The 20,380-nt window shown below is 43.6% G+C and overlaps 2 protein-coding genes across 2 annotated transcripts; both read left to right on the plus strand.

The window, feature by feature from the left end:
* The first annotated feature begins 1,494 nt into the window (after positions 1-1,494).
* Positions 1,495-5,807, plus strand: ddx10 (DEAD (Asp-Glu-Ala-Asp) box polypeptide 10). The gene is made up of 2 exons (XM_084954000.1): positions 1,495-2,951; positions 3,535-5,807. The coding sequence occupies exons 1-2, from the start codon at positions 1,602-1,604 to the stop codon at positions 4,723-4,725; spliced, it is 2,541 nt and encodes an 846-aa protein (XP_084810126.1). The 5' UTR covers positions 1,495-1,601; the 3' UTR covers positions 4,726-5,807.
* Positions 5,808-7,632: 1,825 nt separating this feature from the next.
* Positions 7,633-20,050, plus strand: LOC146372688 (transcription initiation factor TFIID subunit 4-like). The gene is made up of 15 exons (XM_084953157.1): positions 7,633-9,154; positions 9,305-9,426; positions 9,525-9,626; positions 10,055-10,177; positions 10,601-10,723; positions 10,933-11,022; positions 11,221-11,370; positions 15,340-15,463; positions 15,770-15,854; positions 16,199-16,359; positions 16,475-16,605; positions 16,897-17,022; positions 17,192-17,248; positions 18,628-18,735; positions 19,657-20,050. The coding sequence occupies exons 1-15, from the start codon at positions 8,719-8,721 to the stop codon at positions 19,780-19,782; spliced, it is 2,064 nt and encodes a 687-aa protein (XP_084809283.1). The 5' UTR covers positions 7,633-8,718; the 3' UTR covers positions 19,783-20,050.
* The last annotated feature ends 330 nt before the right edge of the window (positions 20,051-20,380 follow it).

Here is a 20,380-nt window from a genome sequence, read left to right on the forward strand (position 1 = left end):
ATTCTTAGATTTTCTCTGACACAGCTTTGCATTACAGAATTGATTTTCATGATTTTAATAAAGAAATTATAGCGGAACTGTTACTGCTGCCATATTTTGCCTGTGGCATGCTCTTTATGAATAATTGGAGGTGGATAAGATGGCTGTGAAAGCTGAATAAAAAGCAGTTGATACTTATACGCAAAAAAGTTTTTGAAGGAGTTTTTGAAATGTGAATAGAGAAGCAGACTTAGTGCTCGTTAGGTCTGTTGTATATCATGTCTGTTGAAAAAAATGATGAATTGAAGACAATATTTTCTGCTTCTCGCACTCTTTGAGTTGTTTTTCCACTCTAGCTGTGAACATTGAACATTATCCCAGATCCCACAGGGCAAGTGGCAGAATACACCCTGTACAGGTTGCCAGTCTGTCACAGGGCTAAACCACAGAGTCACTGTGATGCACTCAGGTGAGGTCCTGTTGTGAAGACTCAGAGTTTTGATGCTACTTCAGTGACACAAACACTGACATAATAAGTTGATGTAATTGTGACACCAAGAACCACTGCACACCCATACAACAGCAACTACGGTCCCAAGGCAGACCTACCCTACACCATACCCTGCTTTATTAAACATTTTGATTTTAAATTGGGCTATCTTTCTGTCCATCCACTTTCTTCCACTTGTCCAGTTCAGGGTAGCTGGTGGGCTGAAGGGTAACAAGATATCATAGAGTGAGAGAGAAGGTAAACCCTGGAGAGGCTGCCAACTGTCATGGGTCTTAAACATAGAGATATACTACCATTCAAGCCTATAGGGTCAATCAAGAATCACCAAGTTAACCTAACCCCACGCATATCTGTGGGAGGAACTGGAAAACTCAACGAGGACCTAGGAAAATATGTGGAAAACACGCAAACTCCATGTGTTGCGCAACAAACAATATTTCTATAGCGAAAGGTGAGGAACTGGTTAAATGCGAAAATTAGGGGATTTTCTAAACATATAGTGGGAATTTTGATTTGCAGCAGTCAAATCACTGAAATATATGTTAACCCAAAAAGTTGAATTATATTCTGAAGGAATTTGGTGTCGAGGATGTTAAATAATAGGGAGAAAGTATGTTTCCAACTCCTAAACCCCTGAAGTGAAAGAAGATTCAAAAGAAGCAGAAAAAATGAGATTTACACAACTTAACATCGTGGTTTAATTTGGATGTGAATACGTGAGTCCTCTGTGAGAATGACAACTGTTATTTTTACACGTTTTCTGAAGAATGGCTGAAGCTGGCCCAGGCAGCTGGATTGCCACCTTTGACGGTAAAAATATTCAACACTACGGAATTATGCAAAACACTGACCTTTACACCCACTTCTGTCTTTATTATTCTCCCGTTTTCTTTACACAGCGCTGTGAATACATTTACATACATAAATAAATATATTGCAGTTCTGCCTGTCAAATGAAGTTCAGGGCAAATCTTCCCCACGTTAAAGATTTGAGTCGCGGGATGACTACGTCATTCAACACGCGACGGCGAGCAGGCTTCTCCATGCTGTTTATCTAGAGTCCAGCGTGTGTGTTTTTAACTCGATCTTGCTGCGATTCTCGTCTTTAGTCATGGAGAAAAAAGCCCCAAATCCTGTTGGGAAAAAACTGAAACCCCAAAAGATGAAAGCGAGCGTCGACCCCGTCAGAAACTTCGAGAAATGGAAGAAAAAGTACAACCGGACCAAAGCACGAGTGAAGCAAGAGAGGGCGCAGAAGAAGAAGCCCGAGTGGCAGGTAGAACGAGAGTACATCGATAAGCTGGTGAGCAGGTATGGAGAAATCAACCTCAAGGAGGTTGTCAAGTTCTCCGACTTCCCCATTTCTAAGAAGACCTTGCTGGGCCTGCAGGAGGCTCAGTATCGGCAGCCTACGGAGATCCAGCGGCAGACCATCGGCTTCGCTCTGCAGGGGAAAGATGTTCTCGGTGCGGCTAAAACTGGCTCCGGTAAGACTTTAGCCTTTCTCATACCGGTCCTGGAGTGTCTCTACCGCCAGCAATGGAGCTCCATGGACGGCCTCGGTGCTCTCATCATCTCTCCCACCCGAGAGCTCGCCTACCAGACCTTTGAAGTCTTGCGCAAGGTGGGCAGGAACCACGAGTTTTCTGCAGGGCTCATCATCGGCGGAAAAGACCTGAAAAGCGAGTGTGAGAGGATTCACCGTACCAACATTGTCATCTGCACCCCGGGCCGACTCCTCCAGCACATGGATGAAACAGCCACCTTCCACGCCTCCGACCTCCACATGCTGGTCCTGGATGAGGCAGACCGCATTCTGGACATGGGCTTTGCAGATACGCTCAATGCCATCGTGGAGAATCTCCCCAAGTCCCGACAGACTCTGCTGTTTTCTGCCACGCAAACCAAATCAGTCAAAGACCTGGCCCGGCTCAGTCTCAAAGATCCGGAGTATGTGTGGGTGCACGAAAAAGCCAAGTTCAGCACGCCAGCCACGCTGGAGCAGAACTACATCGTGTGTGAGCTCCACCAGAAGGTCAACATGCTCTACTCATTCATTAGGAGCCACCTAAAGAAGAAGATCATAGTCTTCTTCGCCTGCTGCAAGGAGGTGCAGTACCTGTTCCGAGCTTTCTGCCGTCTCCGGCCAGGCATGCCCATCCTGGCTCTGCATGGAAAACAGCAGCAAATGAAGAGGGTGGAGGTGTACAACGACTTCCTCAAGAAGCAAAACGCTGTGCTTTTTGCCACCGACATAGCTGCCAGAGGCCTGGACTTCCCTGCCGTCCACTGGGTGCTGCAGTTTGACTGTCCAGAGGACGCCGACACATACATCCACAGGGTGGGCCGGACGGCCAGGTACAAGGAGGGTGGAGAGGCCCTGCTGCTGCTGCTGCCCTCGGAGGAGAAAGGCATGGTGAAGCAGCTGGAGGAGAAGAAAGTTCCCATCAACAAGATACAAGTGAGACATCATCTACCCATTACACCCCAACACACACACACATTGTTCAGTAGGTTTATGTGAAACAGTAAAAAAATAACTGTTTGATGTTTTTACTCCATTTAGAAGGAAATATTTGAAACCCTCAGTACAGTACTTTGCATTACTCCCCAGGAATTACACGTTAACACTGTTAATATCTGCACAAACTGCTGTCCTAACGAGGTGTGCACACGTCAAATAACTTGTTGACACTTTTTAAGTATTACTACAAATCTGACAGAAAAGTTGGTGAAAAGACTCACAGTGGTGACAGCAACTCAAATTTAGGAAGAAGTACAGGTAGATATATGATTATGCTATACCCAATACTGCTGATACAGCTTCATGTGGTACTTATATTTCAAGTATTGCAAAATAATAATAAAAAACCTTTATGGCCACACACCTGTCACCCAGAGCTGTACTAGTCTTAAAAACCTCCTCAGAATATATTTATTATAGTTCATTTATTTAATATATGTGGTTTCAAACAGGCAGATTTAAGTGTAGTCACAAAACATTACATAAGATCTGATTAACTTAATTGTTTGGCTAATTCCAGGTGAACCCAGACAAACTGCAGAACGTGCAGCAGAAGCTGGAGGCCTTCCTCGCTCAGGAGAAGGAGCAGAAGGAGCGAGCACAGAGGTGTTTTGTTTCCTACCTGCGCTCGGTGTACCTCATGAAGAACAAAGAGGTGTTTGATGCCTTTAAGATCAAGCTTCACGAGTTCGCTTTGTCCCTCGGCCTCGCTGTGGCCCCAAGGGTTCGGTTCCTAAGTAAAGCTCAGGCACAGAAAGTAGAGAAAGAAGCGCAGGAAGAGGAGTCTGAGGAAGAAGAAGAGCTGAGGAGATTTAAGGCCCAGCTGAAAGGAGAAGTTTCTCGTGAGGAGCAGCAAAACTCAGAGTCAGACGAGTCCAGTGAGGATGAGGACGGTGATGATGAAGGAGGTTTGGATACGTCCAAGACATTAACCGTGAGTGCAGGTGACGCTGATGACGATGATGATCTACGAGACTTGGACCTGCTGACAGTCAAACGAAAGGATGTCTTTAATCTGACGGAGGATCAGCAGAGTCCAGAGGATCCTGAAAATGACCCAAAAAAGAAAACTGAGAAAGAGACAAAGTACAAAGAAGCTAAAAAGATCCTCAAGAGAAAGTTTCAGGTAAACACCAAAGTGACTTTCAGTGAAGAAGGTGAGGCTGTGCAGCTTTGGCCACCAGTCCAGCAAGCAGTGACTGCTGAGGATGAGGGGGAGGAAGAAGAGGAGGACGTTTCGGGAATCAATGTGGAAAAGGCTCGGGAGAGGCTGAAGCGGGAAGATCAAGAGTTTGATAAGCAGGAGTACAGCCGCAAGGTGAAAGCCAAACACCGAGAGAAGAGGCTGAAGGAGAGGGCTGCCAGGAAGGAGGCAAGCAAGCGGGACCAGGACAAATCAGACGAGGAGGACGAGGTCGTGGCCTACCTGGCCAATGACAGCGAAGACGAGTTTGACCCCAGTGCCCTGCCAGATCCCGACAAAGTGCACTCGTCGTCTTCGTCGTCAGAGGATGAGGAGGACGAGATGGAAATGGGGTCGTCTAAACGGCAGCACAGCAGTGAAGAAGAAGAGGAGGAGGATGAGAAGCATACAGCAGGAAAGAGGAGGAAAGTGAGCGATGAAGATGATGAGCACACAGCTCTGGACACTGGTCTCTCTTTGGCAGAGGATGAGGAGTTAGTCTTACAGTTGCTGGGTGGGCGAAGGTAGAGGTGACCCAAAGAGAACAGAATGGTTCAGTCAGTTCTAATGAGGAGTACTCAAGCCTGTTGAAGCAGCTTCAATCTGACCACTGTTTTACTCTGCAATGCAAACGTGCAGGTGACTGTTCAGTCCAGAGGCTTCGAATCAGAAACTGACATCAAACGTTATCAGGACTGATCCCATTGGGTGTGAAAGAAACACTGCTAAATGTTGCCCCGTCCTGATTGGCTTACACAAGAACAGAGTCATAGCAAAGAGACGAGCCAAACATGCTCCTAGAGTGAACACGGCACCAGTCAGTCATATTAGAGCACATTAGCAAAAATAAAACCTCACTTTGAGGCAGAAGTTGTGACCCAGCTATTCAAAACAGAAGAAAGAAAGATGGCGGCGTGCCATTAATGTGTAACTTTCCCTGTAAAACAGTCAATTCCAATTTGTAATGCAGACTTTCAGAGCTTTAAACACAAGCTCGGGGTTAGTCAGTCACAATAAAGCTTGAGACAGCAAACATTACTGAAGGTCCTGCAGAGGGACAATGAGTGCATCTTTATTTTACATGTATTATGTTTAAACTGTTGTGGATTTGAAATCAGTTCTACTTCTCCCCAAGTGGCTAAAATGGCCATTAGGCTGCTGAGGTTAAGACTAGATAATTGTGTTGTTGCACTCATAGTGGGATAACACAGTTTCTGGAAGGTAGTCGGTGACTTTTCAACTGAAAACCAAACAGGAAGTTGTTTTCTGATGGCACTGATGTGGAAAATGTGCCCACATTAGTATCTGAGGGGTGATCATTTTTAATCACTGTCCACTGTTAAATGTGAACAGGTTAGCTCCACGATGCCAGAGCTGCTGATGAGGACAAGCGGTGCCTGGTTGGCATCCATGGGGAGCTGTGTTTCTCCAAAAGGACTAAACAGCTTAGTTAATGCACCGATGTTCCCATGTGGCTCCCTGGCTCACCCCTGGAATCGTGGCCTCTTCTTCTTCTTCTTGATCCATGAATATAATTTCATGTCTGAGAGTCACAACTTTGACTTGTCTGATTATTGAGTTATGCTATTAAAATATTTGTAATTATTGAAGTTTTCTTGTCATTGGTTTGAACTTTAAGGACTTTAAGGGTAAATTTCCAGGAATTTCAAGTAAATTCTAGTGGCCTGGATGGATTAACCTGCTCTAAAGTCAGCTGAAGTGCTTCTCTCGGGTTAAGGTCTCCTGATTGCTCCCCAGGTGTGTGCCTGTTTTTCACAAACATGTACTTCTGTGAAAAATTAAGAATGTCAGGATTACTGTCAGATTGATTTACATTGAGATTTCCCACTTATTTTGCTCCACAGATGCGACGCTACACCCTGCATGTCCAACATGTGTCCAGCAGGTGGAGCTAAAGTGACTCATTTGCTGGCCCAGTCGTCTCAGTGATCGGCAGCTCCTTGGTTATGCACGTGTTAGGGCTGTTATGTGTTGTGAATTAGGGCCGGGTGATGCAGAGCAAGAACAAAAGAGACTTAATTGGAAAAGTGCAAATGTAGATTTAAAACAAATTAGCTTTGTTCCACTACATTTTCCCGTACAAAGCAATTCATGCGATGGACTCAAAACTCCTTTCAGATTCTTATTCAAATATGAAGCAATCGTCATTTTATTTTATTCTATCAACGTGCAATAAGTTGGTTTGACTGCTCTAAAATAACATCTGAATTTCTACATGTTTAAACACTTGACAATGTATTTAACTCATATGTACTCATTATGGAGAATCATATATGTCATATTTAATCATAATTATTGAGTCTTTAATATTGCAGCTGGGGGTGATTTTAATTATATTTATGATGCTTAACCTATATTTTTAATAGTTTGAGTGATTAATGTTGTACGCTAAATGTTTAAGGAGCCTTTACTGAGTTTACAGAGTAATATTTAGGTGACAGTTTATGGTGAAGGTGAAGGAACAGAGGAGGACGGGCCAGCCTATGTTGGAAATAAAACCTTAATCAGAACTGTTAACAACTTATATTTATTTATCTTATAAACCTAAATGTTTTTAGTTTACTATGAGTGGATGTTAATTTAGACATTAGCAATATTCACCTTTTTCTAGTTGTCTTCTCCTTACGATGTGTGAAAGTAAAAGGAGCTCCTGGAGCAAACCGAAGGGAAAGGTTAGGGAAGTATAATCAAGGTCTTGTTATCCCCAGTCTCGGGCCTTTCCAAACACACACCTGAGGACAAAAGGAAGCCAGCTGCTTTCAGAAGGGTTGGTATGTGTTGAAGTTTCTGAACAAATTTGTGGATTAATTTTATTTCTTTATTAACCTGAAACTATCACCTGTGAAAATGACAATCCATGTTCTCACCCAATGACATCAGTGAGTTACTACAACCATACATAACATCTAGATCTCTGAGGTCTGATGAATACATTTAAATTTTATTCAAATACTGCCAAATCACAACTTTAGTTGCATTGATGCACTTTATACTGTAAGGTAAAGGTAGCTTCCAGAAAAGATTCAGTGGGTTTATGAAGAAATACTTTAAAATCATATTTTGGGGATAAAATTTAGAAGATCGGCCCCTAATTACCTGTTTCTTTTATGGAGAAAGAGGGCAAGTGCTCTAAATACTGCACGGGCCCTAAATCTACATATGACAGAAACGAAGGAAAAGTACAAGAAGTTCTCTTTAATCAACCTTAGCCAACAGTTACACATACAACACATCAAAGAGTACATCTATTTTACCTTTAAAGTGAAATTCAGAATAGATCGATAAGAAATAACTCGCGGTGATTTATAAATAAAGTTCGGGCTGGGTCATCTTAGCTGCAGCCCTTGAATGCAGCATAGGACAGCCCGTGAACGTCACACCGTTCTCGAAGCTACCACAGGTGAGCTCGCGCTCCAGGCCTTGTTCCTCCAACGTTTATGTCACGGGTGTCCCGCTCGTCCTCGAGAGCTGCTGTCCTGCAGCTTTTAGATGCGTCTTTACTCCAACACAGCGTTAATCTAATGGTTAGATTACCTCTTTAGCATGCAACCAAGTTTGGCAAAAGCCTGGTAACAAGCCATTCATTTGGTTCAGGTGTGTCGGAACAAGGATGCATGTAAAAGCTGCAGGACAGCAGCTCTCAGAAATGGAATTGGACACTTTGGTTTATGTGACTGAATCTCGGTGTGTGGGAGATTTAGCACACAGGTAACGTTTTGTGTCTCACTGTTAGGTAAATATGACTTGGATGGGGAAACGTGTAGGACCAAATAAACCCCCCCCCCCCTTTAAACCTTTAGCATAGCCTGTATGTGAGCCTGGCAGGAAACGGGGTTGACCCTCGGATGCTCCTGATGCCCCTCAAGAAGGAGGGGTGTTTAACACATGCATACATTTTAAAAAATGAAACCATTCTACGTGTAGCTGTCCTGAATTTATTATAGCTGAAAATGATAAAATCGTCTTGTAATTATTAGCATCTACATTTTGCCACAGCCGCCATTTTCACCGGTTGGCTCCCAGTTTCGCTTGATTGGATTCAGAAATCTTTCACCAATCTGGCCGCAATGATCTTGGATTCAGGCCTAAGGAGTCTTAATTTTCCGAAGCATACATGGGTCAGATCCAGCTGAAATAGAAATTCACAGAAATGTCCTAAAACCTGGAATAAACGAGTACTTTTGCACTTCCGGTGTCCTTCTTTTCGTGTTAATTGTTTGCGTTTTTCGAGTGGGGCTTTTGGTTGTGTCTCAGGTAAGATCTGTGGTTAACATGAGCCGGAAACGGTTTCATATTTGTTTGCAAATACATGAAACTTTAGCTACGCCATGTCGAGACCGGTGTTTGCTAACAGGTTGAGATATTAGACACACTTTGGCACGATGAGGGTGACATTCAGTCTAGCAAACCATGGCGTGTTTGAAAAGCAGTAAACTCCTTTGTTGTATTTAACTATGTTTTTGCTTTGAAGCCGAACCCTTCTTTCGTTCAGCTGCAGTCATGGCCACAAACAACGTGGTTACTGAAGCTAACAGGCTGGATCCCCAGGCAGCACCCGGGGATGGAGACGCTTCTGTTCAAGTCAGGATACAAGTCGCTGCCAAACACGGTCCTGTCACAGCTGCAAGCATGTCACAGAGTGACTCTGTCTCAGCCCCGCCTAAAGTCGTCCCGAGTGGCCAGCCTTCAACCTGTGCAGTGACAGGGCCTCGCACCTCACCTCCTGTTGTGGTGGTTGCAAATGCAGGAGTGAGTGCAGGTAACCAACAGACAACGAAACCGCCTCAGAACCAGGTGGCCTCCGTGAAACAGGTTACAACCACAGGAAGGACGGTGTTGATAACTGTTCCCAGATCAGCAACTGCACAGCCAGTCACTCCTCGACTGCCACAGGCCACCTCCCCACATCTCCCAGCCAATATCCAGATACCTCCAGGTGAGCTGCACAACCCGCTGACTGTAGTCTACACTGTAATCCCATTACAGATCCTCCTTTATTATATTCCAAAACCTTGTTGGACATGTGCTGTCACCTGCAAGGATAATTCATCAGTTTATTGTAGTGTTTGGGCTACATTTATGGCAGGTATGATGCTGATCCGCAGTGACAGTGGGCAGCTGATGCTAGTATCTCAGCAGGCTTTGGTTCAGGCTCAGCAGGGACAAAGACTTATCAGTGGTCAACCCACCAGGATACTTGCACCGCAGGTGGGTGTATGTGCGCGGCTGCTTTTCTATGTTATTTTATATAATAATGACAGATGTGTGATTGCACCTGTGATGTCAGCTGCATGTCTGCTGTTCAGGTATGTGCAGCTGAAAGTAAAAGGAATGAGAATGTAACAGTGATCAAGATGACGCCTACTTCCAGTTTCCAGCAAGCAGCACCAGTCCTGAAGACTGCTGTGGTAAAATTACAGGAGTCTGTTTGCAGCTCACAGTCACTGATAGCATGTTATGCAGTGTATAACTGTGTGCACCTCTGGCAGTTAGTTTCTTCTTTTAGGTATAGAAAGAAAATCCAAAAAATCGATGCAATAATTACACGACTGATGGACACATTTGTTTTCATTTGAAGTATAAAAAATGTCATTTAGTGACGGTGCTTGAACTTTGTGTTAATAACAATACTTCATCTTTAATCAATAACACTAATGAAAACAGAATGATGATGGAAAGTTCCAGTTTGATAGGATCCCTAGTTGAGTAAAAGCAGAGCTCTCCAATGAAACATAAAAAATAATAAGCAACAAACACCAGAGAGGCACCTGCTGCTGTGATGCTGGTGCTTTTCTTTGCTGTTCCTGGTTTTAGTTTTTGGTGACATTGTGTTCAGGTCATTGGTGTTGCCCCCAAACCAGCTCTTGTCCACACGGTGAACGTGGTGTCTGAGCGAGGCAGCCATGCTGGCACTCAGGCAGCAGGCGCTAAAAAGGAATCAGCGCCCACGTTTAGCAAGGTGAGTGCGACCAGGCCCAGCTCCCACCGGCACACTCAGTTTGACCTGGCTCAGCAAGAAACCATAAAATGAGTTTTTATTTAGATTTTTACTGATACTGTTTATAAAATCCAAGGATTTATTGTATTGTCAAAGAGGAAATCTTTTCACACAGTTTCCAGTTCAGACTAATCTTTGTTCATCTTATACTGGTGTAGCCGCTTAGTTCTTCCTCTTTAAACCAACTTTGTCAGGGACAGCCAGTCAGAACAGAGTTTGAGTTAGGAGTGCAGTGCTTACCGATGTCTCTGAGAAATCCATATGAGGGATATCCTCTCACAAAAAACACAACAAAAAGCAGCCACAAATTGAGTTTTTAGAGTAGATGATAACAGCTGAGATAACAGATAGATGAGATGTGACTACTAAATATTTCACCAACAGGAGACGCTGGAAAGTGTGAAGAAGTGCAAGAACTTCTTGGTAACGCTGATCAAGCTGGCCTCCAGTGACTCCAGATCTGTGAACATGGCTAACAATGTCCAAGCGCTGGTCAGGAGTCTGCTGGTACATCTCTGGAAGACACTTTATTTCTCTTGTTTTTAACCTTGTTTACAAAAAGTATTGTTACTAGGCAGACTGAAAGAGGCTTGTTAATAAGTTGTTGTATTCTTGTTGTTCTTGTGCTACACATTTGTAATTTTTAATTCTTATCATGAAGTTCTTTATTAAATTACCGGCTTATTTATTTATTGATGAATTATTTTTACCTGCAGGAAGGAAAACTGGAAGCAGAAGCGTTTACGGAGCAGCTCTATGACACGTTGAAGTCGACTCCACAACCCTGCTTGGTGCCTTTTCTCAAGGTATTGAGAAGTAAAGCGTGTTGCTTCCTCATCTCCAGATGTCTGTGATTGATTTAAAAATAAAACCCTTTTTGCATTTGTGTAGACTGCGTTACACTTTGCTGAAAGGATATGAATCACATTGATCATAGCTAGACTGTTACATATTTAGCTGATGACATTTCTGTTTCTACTGGCGTTTTTCCTCATTGCCACCAGAAAAGTCTTCCTGCGGTGCGTTGTCTTACTGCAGACCCCCAGTTATTCATCCAAAAAGCTTCAGCTTCCACACGCCCTCCCACAACACCGTCTTCCAGCATAAAGCAGTCCAACACTGAGATAGGAAAAACCCTCCAGTACAGGCAGCAGGTAACCAGATGCAATATTTTAGGGGGGGGGGTGAATTTGACATTAATTGTACCAAACATAAACCATGTCTGATCTGTGATCTTATTCATGGATGTTGACGTGATTAAAGGCATTGCTGAGCAGCACGGTTGTGTTGGTACTTTGTTCTGATTTGCAGCATCCATGGAGGTTCGCAGTTTAACAAAAGTGAAATTCTCTGACTTGAAATGCAAAAAGAAAAATCCAGCTGTGCAGTCGGCGCAAGAATATATAGTCAAAACAGAAATCCGAGATGGTATACTGAGGAGAAATCGTGCTGTTTTAAATGCATTAAAATGTGGACCTGACCTGACGTCTTGTATTTGCAGGACTGAGTAAAAATATTTCTTCTTAGGAACATCCTCATGTTACATTAAGCATCCCACAGCTTTTCACGTTGCTGTGAAAGTGGATTAACATTAATGAGGTGTGTGTGTGCGCGTGTGTGTGCGCGCGTGTGTGCGTGTGTGTGTGTGTGCGCATGTGCGCGCGTGCGTGTGTGTGTGTGTGTGTGTGTGTGTGCGTGCGCGTGCGCGTGTGTGCGCGCGTGCGTGTGTGTGCGCGCGTGCATGTGTGTGTGTGTGTGTGTGTGTGTGCTCCAATTACCTGATTACACTGAAGAACTTAACATGATGCAACCTGAAGTAAGACATTTGAAATTATTCCAGCTTTGTTTTATTGATTTCAGCCATGACACACAGTTAGCAACAGCAAAGTCGATTTTCATTTCAGAACAATGTATGTCCATTATACCCTCCAACATCATGGGGAAGCTTCCACTTCAACAGAATAAGCCTCCGAGCCAGTAAAGTGGTAAAGGCTAAGGCCTTTTTAAGGGGGCCAGATTACTGTAAACTGGGGGGGATGCCAAACATTGCGGAGAGTGGGTTAGGAGGGACAGTCTGGCCGTATGCTTGACTAAGTGTGTCGAATATATCCCTCCAAAATGCACTCGGTTTAGAACAAGACCGAAACATGTGGACATGGTTGGCGGGTGATAGTCCGCATCTGCTACAGGCATCAGTAATGGTTGGATAGATTTGAGATAATTTTGCGTTTGTATACTGTACTTTATAGACCACCTTGCACTGAATCAAAGCATGACGGGCACAAATTGAGGACGAGTGAATCAGTTTCAAAGCAGAATCCCACTGCTGTTCTGGCAGCTCTTCTTCCCATCTCAGCTTAGTAGGAGAAATTGGTTTGGGAACCAAAGTATCTAGTATTTTATACCAGGCTGATATCAGTCTGTTTTGATGAGGGTTTGTCTGCAGGATGATATCCAGATTTGTTTCTGGAGGCCGATTGGGAACGTGAGGGAACTACGTTTTTACAAAATCTCTAGCCTGAAGATAACAAAAAAGTTGGAATCAGGCAGGTTGTATTTAGACGATAGGTCAGCAAAAGATAGAAAGGTGTCCTGACTGTACAAGTCCTTAACAGTCCTGAGTCCTTTATCTTTCCAACTTCTAAAGGACGCATCAGTGTTTGAAGGTACAGAATTGCAATTCTGTAGTAAAGGTGTTAGCAAAGACGGCCCACGTAGCCCAAAGTATTTTCTGAACTGTCGCCAAATAGTTACCGTTTCCTTAGCTATTGGATTCTCCCCAACAAGGGTCGGAGAAAGGGAGTGGTGAGCTGGGTATTGATGATGATGAGTAACAGCAGATAATAAGTAACAGTAACTTAACCCAGAGAATAAAGTCAGCCCCCAAGCCAAAGCTATCCATCACCTCGTAGAGGAAGCTCCACTCGACGCGGTCGAAAGCTTTCTCTGAGTCATGAGATACCACAACCTCTGGAATTGAATTGCACGATGTCTGGATAATATTCAAGAGGCGTCTTGAATGATCATATGAGTGCCTGCCGGCCATGAACCCGTCTGATCAGAGGCGATGATTTGTGGCAGAACACGTTGTAGCCAAAGTGCGAGAATTTAGAAAGTATTTTAAAATCAATATTTAAAAGAGAAATTGGTCCATAAATGCTGCACAACAGAGGATCCTTGTCTTTTTTCAAGATTAAACAAATAGTAGCTTGGGACAAAGTCTTGGGTAATTGACATTTTGAAAAGGCTGCATTATACATATCTTTCAACAACGGTGCCGTAAGATCAGAATCGGCTTTATAGTATTCTGCAGAGTAGCCGTCAGGGCCCAGCGATTTACCCGTGTTTAAGGATTTAATGGCTTCTTGCACCTCTGCTACAGTAATTGGTCCCCCTAATCCCTTCGTCAGATCTCTATCTATTCTTGGAAAATGTATATTTTGGAGAGTTTCATCTGATAGAGGGGGAGAGCTTGAAGTGTACAGATCGAAATAGAAACGAACAAATACTTCATTAATTCCCTCTGGGTCCGATATTATGTCGGACCCAGAGGTTTCCCTGCCTTATCACCGGATTCAAAAAAGCGTTGCTTAGTCTTAATTAATTGAACCATAGCTGTTGCGGTGGTGGTAAAATTGAGACTGGCTTGAAGTTTCACACGTTCTGTATAGAGGTTAGGATCTGGGTTCGATGCATATCTGCCATCTAGATCTTTGATCTTATTCAATAAACTGGCCGTGTAAGATAACTCTTTCTTCTTTAAATTTGACACAAATCCTATAAGCTGGCCTCTCATGTAGGCTTTCGACGTTTCCCATAGTACACCTCTCGACACTTCAGTGGAATCATTCAATTCAAGGAAACGTGAAAACTGTGATCTCAAACATTTTGTGTAGTCATCCCTTATCAACAGGCTAGAGTTGAATCTCCAGTGTTTAATGGGTCGAGACGGGGTCGCTAATAACGCTTCAAAAGAAACTGGTGAGTGATCTGAAATGGCGATAGCACGATACTCACAGTGGCTAATTTCACAGAGAAACCTAATATTGATAAGGAAAAGTCTATGCGTGTATATGTGTGGTGGGGATGAGAGAAACAGGAAAATGCCTTAGTAGTAGGATCCGCATGTCGCCATGGATCCACAGCTGAGTTTTGACAAATTCTGGGGTTTCAGCAGATTTACTCAAGGAACAGACCTTAGTTGACGATCTATCCAGCAGAGCGTCCTGAACCAAGTTAAAGTCATCTCCAGTAATAAGATGATAGTTTTCCAAATTTGGGAGTGAAGAGAAAAGTTTAGCTATAAAAGAGTCGTCGTCCCAGTTCGGCCCGTGCACGCTGCCAGTAACACAAGTGAGCCCTGCGAGTTTCCTGACACCAATCTGGGTCCGCAATAACTTCATGTTGCTCAAACAGAATATTATTACGAATAAGAATGGCTGTCCCTCTAGCCTTGGCGTTAAATTTGGAGTGATATATATTGCCGATCCAGTTTCTCTTGAGTCGCCTCACTTCTTTGTTGCAGAGATGCGCCTCTTGTAGAAAAAACACATCTCCTCTCAGCTGCTGTAAACGCGCCGTGACTTTGTTAGTTTTGGTTGCATTTCCTGCACCCCTCACATCCCAGGAGACGATTCTAAGACCATTGATTGTGCTCGACCTTACTGTGTTCAGACGGGTCTATGATTTGTTGACTTGGCTAAGTTGACCGGAAAACACCGGACAATACAAATACACATCGAACGACATAAACTGGACCTGGAAACCCCTGAAAACAAAACTTGCAAGTGTCCACTGCACAGCAGGGTGTAAACGTTCCCCTGCAGAGACTTCGCCATCACCACTCTATCTTCCCCGTGGCGGCTAAGGTCTCACTATGAAAATATACCTTGTCCTTGTTCTACTAGAAAAATTGAGAACCAGGATGTATCTTACTATACAAAAACACACAAAAGAAAAACAAAAAAGCAGACATTTGAAATTATAGTAAGATATTAAGAGGCTTTTTTATTGTATTAATACAAATGTGTATGAGATATTTAGATGGCATAGAAACTTACAGCTGGAGTCATTTTTATGATCATAGTGTTGGATTTATGATGATTACCTTTTTTAAAATGCAGGTTTTCCAGCCTCGAGGAGTGGCTCTGAGACCTGGCCTGACAACATTAGTCCAGTCCAGAAATTGCATAGCCAAGAAACCCACCACTCGGCACATGGTGGGATACTCGGGAAAAAACTTCTCAGGTAAACTTTGTTAAAATTTAGATTTGGAGCCACGTTGAGGTGAACACAGAACTGATCAGTCAGCTCATTTTTGTTCCTCTAGTTGTTTATTTCATTGTGAGGCTGTTGGTTTGTTTTTTTAAATAATTGTACACAGTCAGGATGCTTCAGTGTGTCCTCACAATGTTTCAGGAGGCCTAAATGTGTTTTTTAGGCTTTAGAAATTCAAAAGTGTAGTGGAATTACATGTACAGACCATATGACACCAAGAGACGCTTGCATGACCCTGGCGTGCTCTCACTCTTTATGCATTTTGCTGTTTTATAGGAGGTTTTTCAGTGAAGCAGCCCTTCGCTCATGAGCCACCTAATTCTACCAAATTTGCATTCAGAGACAGTTCAGGATCTTACAAGTAAGATATAAAGTTCACACATTTGAGACTTTAATAGGAATTTTGTGGTGGTTGGAATCAGTGCACTATGGGGTGGATGAAAGGAAGTGTGTAAAAACAGCCCTACATCCAGCTGTTTGTCCTTCAAAGTGGAGCTGTGCTGCTTCACACAGCTCGCACCCTTCATATGCACAATCCACCGTCACAGAGAGGGGGTGTCTTCATCTGTGGCAGGTGGTTGTGTGACATCTGAGATCCAACAGTTACCTAATGTTGCATGATGAGAGAATATTAAGCAACAGTTTAACTGCAGCAGCAACATTTAATCACAAACGTCCTTAGCACAAATGTGTGTTGTGTCCCAGAGAAGATGATGATATTAATGACGTCACCTCCATGGCTGGAGTCAACCTGAGAGAGGAGAACGCACAGATCTTGACCAGCACGGTTGGTGCTGTGGTGCAGTCGTGTCAGGATCAGCTGTTCCTGTCGACTCACCCGGTGCTCAGCAGAATCCTTCACACAGGTACAGGATCCACACTGAGACACAAGGTTTCATTATCTCGTGTTTATTACAGACACTGTCTCAGACTAGTCTCTGAGACTCCCAGGATGTGATATTGTCATGTACCCTCTGTTAGGACAGGCTCTGGGAGTAACAGATGTTGGTCCAGATGTGGTTGCTTTGGTTTCTCATGCTACTCAGGAGTTTCTTCGTGGGCTGCTGGAGAAACTCACTGTACTGGCAGAACACCGCAAGACAGCCCTGAAGGTAAAGATGTAAAACAGAGGCATGAATAAGACCCGAGCAGGGATGCATCTAGTAACACTACGAGGTGTTAATACATGCATGAGCCGCTCATCTGAAAAAGCCCAGCTGAGGTAATGTCCATCTAATTTACTGTGGCATTCCTGGTGCTTGGCACTTGTTAAGATATTAACAAGATGTTATTTTGAAGCACTATCATATACTTTATATGGAGACAGGCCTGCAAAGGACCGTGAACCTGTGGCAAACTAATGCAACATGTGGTCCCTTTGTGTTAAATTTGTCTTTCAACAGCAGAACTCGTGGCACACGCAAGTCAGTGACGTTCGTTCTCAGCTTCGCTTCCTGGAGGAAATTGAGACCTTGCAGAAGAAGAAGAGAGATGAGGAGGAGAGGGAGAGATTGCTGCGTTTTGCCAGAGTAGGTGAAGCCAGAATAAGGCTGCACTCTTATCAAACCGAGATATTCAAAAGCAAATTTTACAACTCTAACACGATTAGTGTTTTCAGATTAAATGTATCTTTGAAAACAGCTACTGAGAAGAGTTTGTGCATTACATCCTGGATTACATGTCTGGTTGTGATCACAGAGTCGCTCTCACACTGAAGATCCAGAGTATCAGCAGCTCAAGCAAAAAGCCAAAGAGGTGCGTTTCCTTCTCTAAAATCTCCACAGGAGTCGGGTCTCAGGCTGCTAAACATTCTTCCACGTGCCCCCGTTTATGTTGGTGTTTGTGAGCTCTGTTTACTCTGGGAGACACGAACTATTGTTCTGACTACAGGTTGGAACTGTGAAGAAAGAACATGTATATAACATGAACATTGCCACTATAAGTCCAAATTTAAAGGCTTGATTGGTTTTTGAGCCACACGTGACCACTTTTCAGATAAAAGTCAACTTAAAATTATCAGAAGGTTGTCAGGTAACACTATTGGTTAGTGCGCATCATCCATAGACTGTGTGTTTGTGTAGCGCTTTGACTTCACAGAGGGGGGGATTGTAAACCTTAACTGAACAATGCTACATGTGGGCTGAATACAGATCAGCTGAAAGGGAAGGACAGGCGAAGTAACAGGAGTAAGAGTGGCCGAGATGACCTGCTGTTCCCATCCCACAGACTAGCAGTGCATCATCACGGAGATGAAGTCCAGAAGACTCGAGCAGCCCCGTGTCAGTCGAAGTAGCCACACCTCTAATGTTAATTCTGAAGCCTTGATAAGATTTAGTCTGTTCAGTTGTAGTGAAGGAGAGATGCAGCCCACAGTCATTCATGTTCCAGGCCATAAATCTGGGTCATTGTGGGAATGGCAGTTTGTATGTTATCGCTGGCTTCATTTTCAGCATCAGGAAGTCAAACTCTGTAAGTCCCTGCTACTTTTCATGCTAATTGTTCGTTTAATAATACGATGGTGTGTGTGATGTTTTTGGCTGGCAGGAGACGGAGTAGTGTGAGGAAGATGAAAGGCAGCGGTAGCACTGCGGCTATTTAAGGAGGCGGAAACGCCACACATGGCGTGTTTAGCTGTGTAGCTCGCAGCCATCACGCCCCCAGAGGCTTCTCCACAGCAACACAATCTGTTCATTTACATGCCCTCCCACCCCCACACACACACTCAACCTCTGCACTGCACACAAGCTAGCACTTTGCCAAGTCTGTACCTACACACAAGTACTGAGTGTGAGTAGGTACAAACTGAAAGGATTCCCACTAGTGAATATCGTGCGTTTAGTGACACGCACTTAACAAAGTTGGTGTGGATTTGATTAACAAATCTTTGCCATAATTTGTCATATATTTCCCATTTCAGTGATCGGAAGCGACATGAATTAGTAGATGTGCGACCTGGAGGACAGTGATTAGCTACAGCTGCCTCTTCAAGCAAAGTGGATTTGCCTCTAAACCCTGGCTTATATATTGCATATATAAACATATATTAAAAAATGACAGTGTGTCCACGTATGCATACAGAAAATATGTGTGAAAACATAAAAAATGTTTACAAATTCGTTGTCTTCTCTTTTCAGTTGCAACAAATAGAGGAAGCTCAGCTGCAGCAGAGGGAGGCCAACCTCGCTGCTCTGGCTGCCATTGGCCCTCGCAGGAAGAGACCCCTGGATCAGACCGACAGCCAGGTGGGTGCACAAAGTTTTGTTTTCTATTCTTTTGTGGTCTTAATGGATCATTTCAGAAACATCTTTTCTAATTTGATACCTGTGAATGTTTAACCTGCTGCTGTAAAACTGCTGCCCTCCTCAGCTGATGAAGACACAGGGTTAGCAACCTGCTGCAGTTAGCCTGTATAAGACTGTTAGTTTAGCTCATTGAGTCTTTAATTCTTTGTGTGTTTAAGTCGCAGCGCTTCAGGCTGTAGGTTTATAGATGGGGACGCTCTGTTAGCTGCACACTCTACCCGCTGCCTTTGAACTCCATTACCCAGAGGAAAAGACTGCATGCCGCCTCTGTTTCCTGTCGCTGCTGCAGGCCTTCCTCCACGTCTGTACAGACTTTACATCAGCTAGTTCAGTAAACATTGACAGGAAGCATGAAGTAGTGATGGAGAGAGCTCCATCTTTGCACAGATTTTCTTTTTCAATATCGATGTGTGTTAGTGCTCAGATCACACATCAGTTATGTTATCAGTAACCAGAAGAACCCTTTTCCCCTTCATTTTAAAATATTTTAGACATGGTTTGAAATGAGACTGATTTAAGTGTGATCGCGGAGAATATTTGAAACTTTGTTACAAAGGCAAAGCAACATATTAGCTACCTAACAGGAAAGATGCTGTTTTAAAACCTGCCAATGAGATTCTTTTTATTATGTCAGGATAATTACAAGCATAAAACTGAACGAGGGAGACGTCCTCTCCGTACTCTTGCTGGTTGATGGATCATCACCTCTGGGCTGCTTTGTTTTAAGAGATCAGATTAAATTAAATCTGTAGCAGCCAAGCGAGCGTTTCACTGAAGAGCAGGAGCATGTGTTTATGTCGCAACACAACCAGCAGGTTCATGCAGGGAGGGTAACACAGAAACTGTGTCTGTGTGTGTCAGGTGTGTGTGCTGCCCAGACCAGGTGTTCACAGAGTGACCCGGCTGATCCTGAAGGATCTGCTGGTGTGTATGGAGGAGGAACCCTTTCTGCGTCACTCTCTCACCCTCTATAAAGCCATGCTTTGATCAGCTTATTGTCTTCCTGCAGTTGATCTAAAATAATTTGTTGGAGTCCTGGTTTTGTGATATTCTGTGTTTTGTTTTTTGTCACGGTCGGGTTCAGCTGCATTTGAATCGCAGTCAGTTTTGGTTTTGCTGTTGTTCTGTTGGAAAAACTAAATGTGAAAGTGAGCACAGCTGTGTGTTCGTGAGCTGTGTGGAAAACGTAAAGTGACTGTGGTTTCCTGCTGGATTGTTGGGTTGTTTCCACCATTAAAAACATGTTGAAATTGCACATCTCACTGTGTCTTTGTTTCTTACCTACAGTTGCAGATTCTTTCCTCTGCGACAGAAGACTGTAGTGCAAAGGAAGTTTTGTTGCTTAACCAGGAAACTAGTTTTACCTCTGAGTTTTTAGGGTCATGAAGGTTCAAAAAAAATAAATAAATCGGAGTCTCAGGCTGACTCTGGACCCCAGAGTCAGTAGCTTGAAGCAGCCCAACTAAATATTCACTTGCACTTATTAAGGAAAGAAATTAAGGACATTCTTCACTTCTTACTTTTTTTCCCTTCGCTGCAAGTTGTGAGACCATGACATGATTTTTCTCATAGTTTGTAAAATATC

This window comes from Perissodus microlepis, chromosome 15 (assembly GCF_051167445.1).
Source record: "Perissodus microlepis isolate ML-2025 ecotype Zambia chromosome 15, ASM5116744v1, whole genome shotgun sequence".
Classification (NCBI taxonomy): domain Eukaryota; kingdom Metazoa; phylum Chordata; class Actinopteri; order Cichliformes; family Cichlidae; genus Perissodus; species Perissodus microlepis.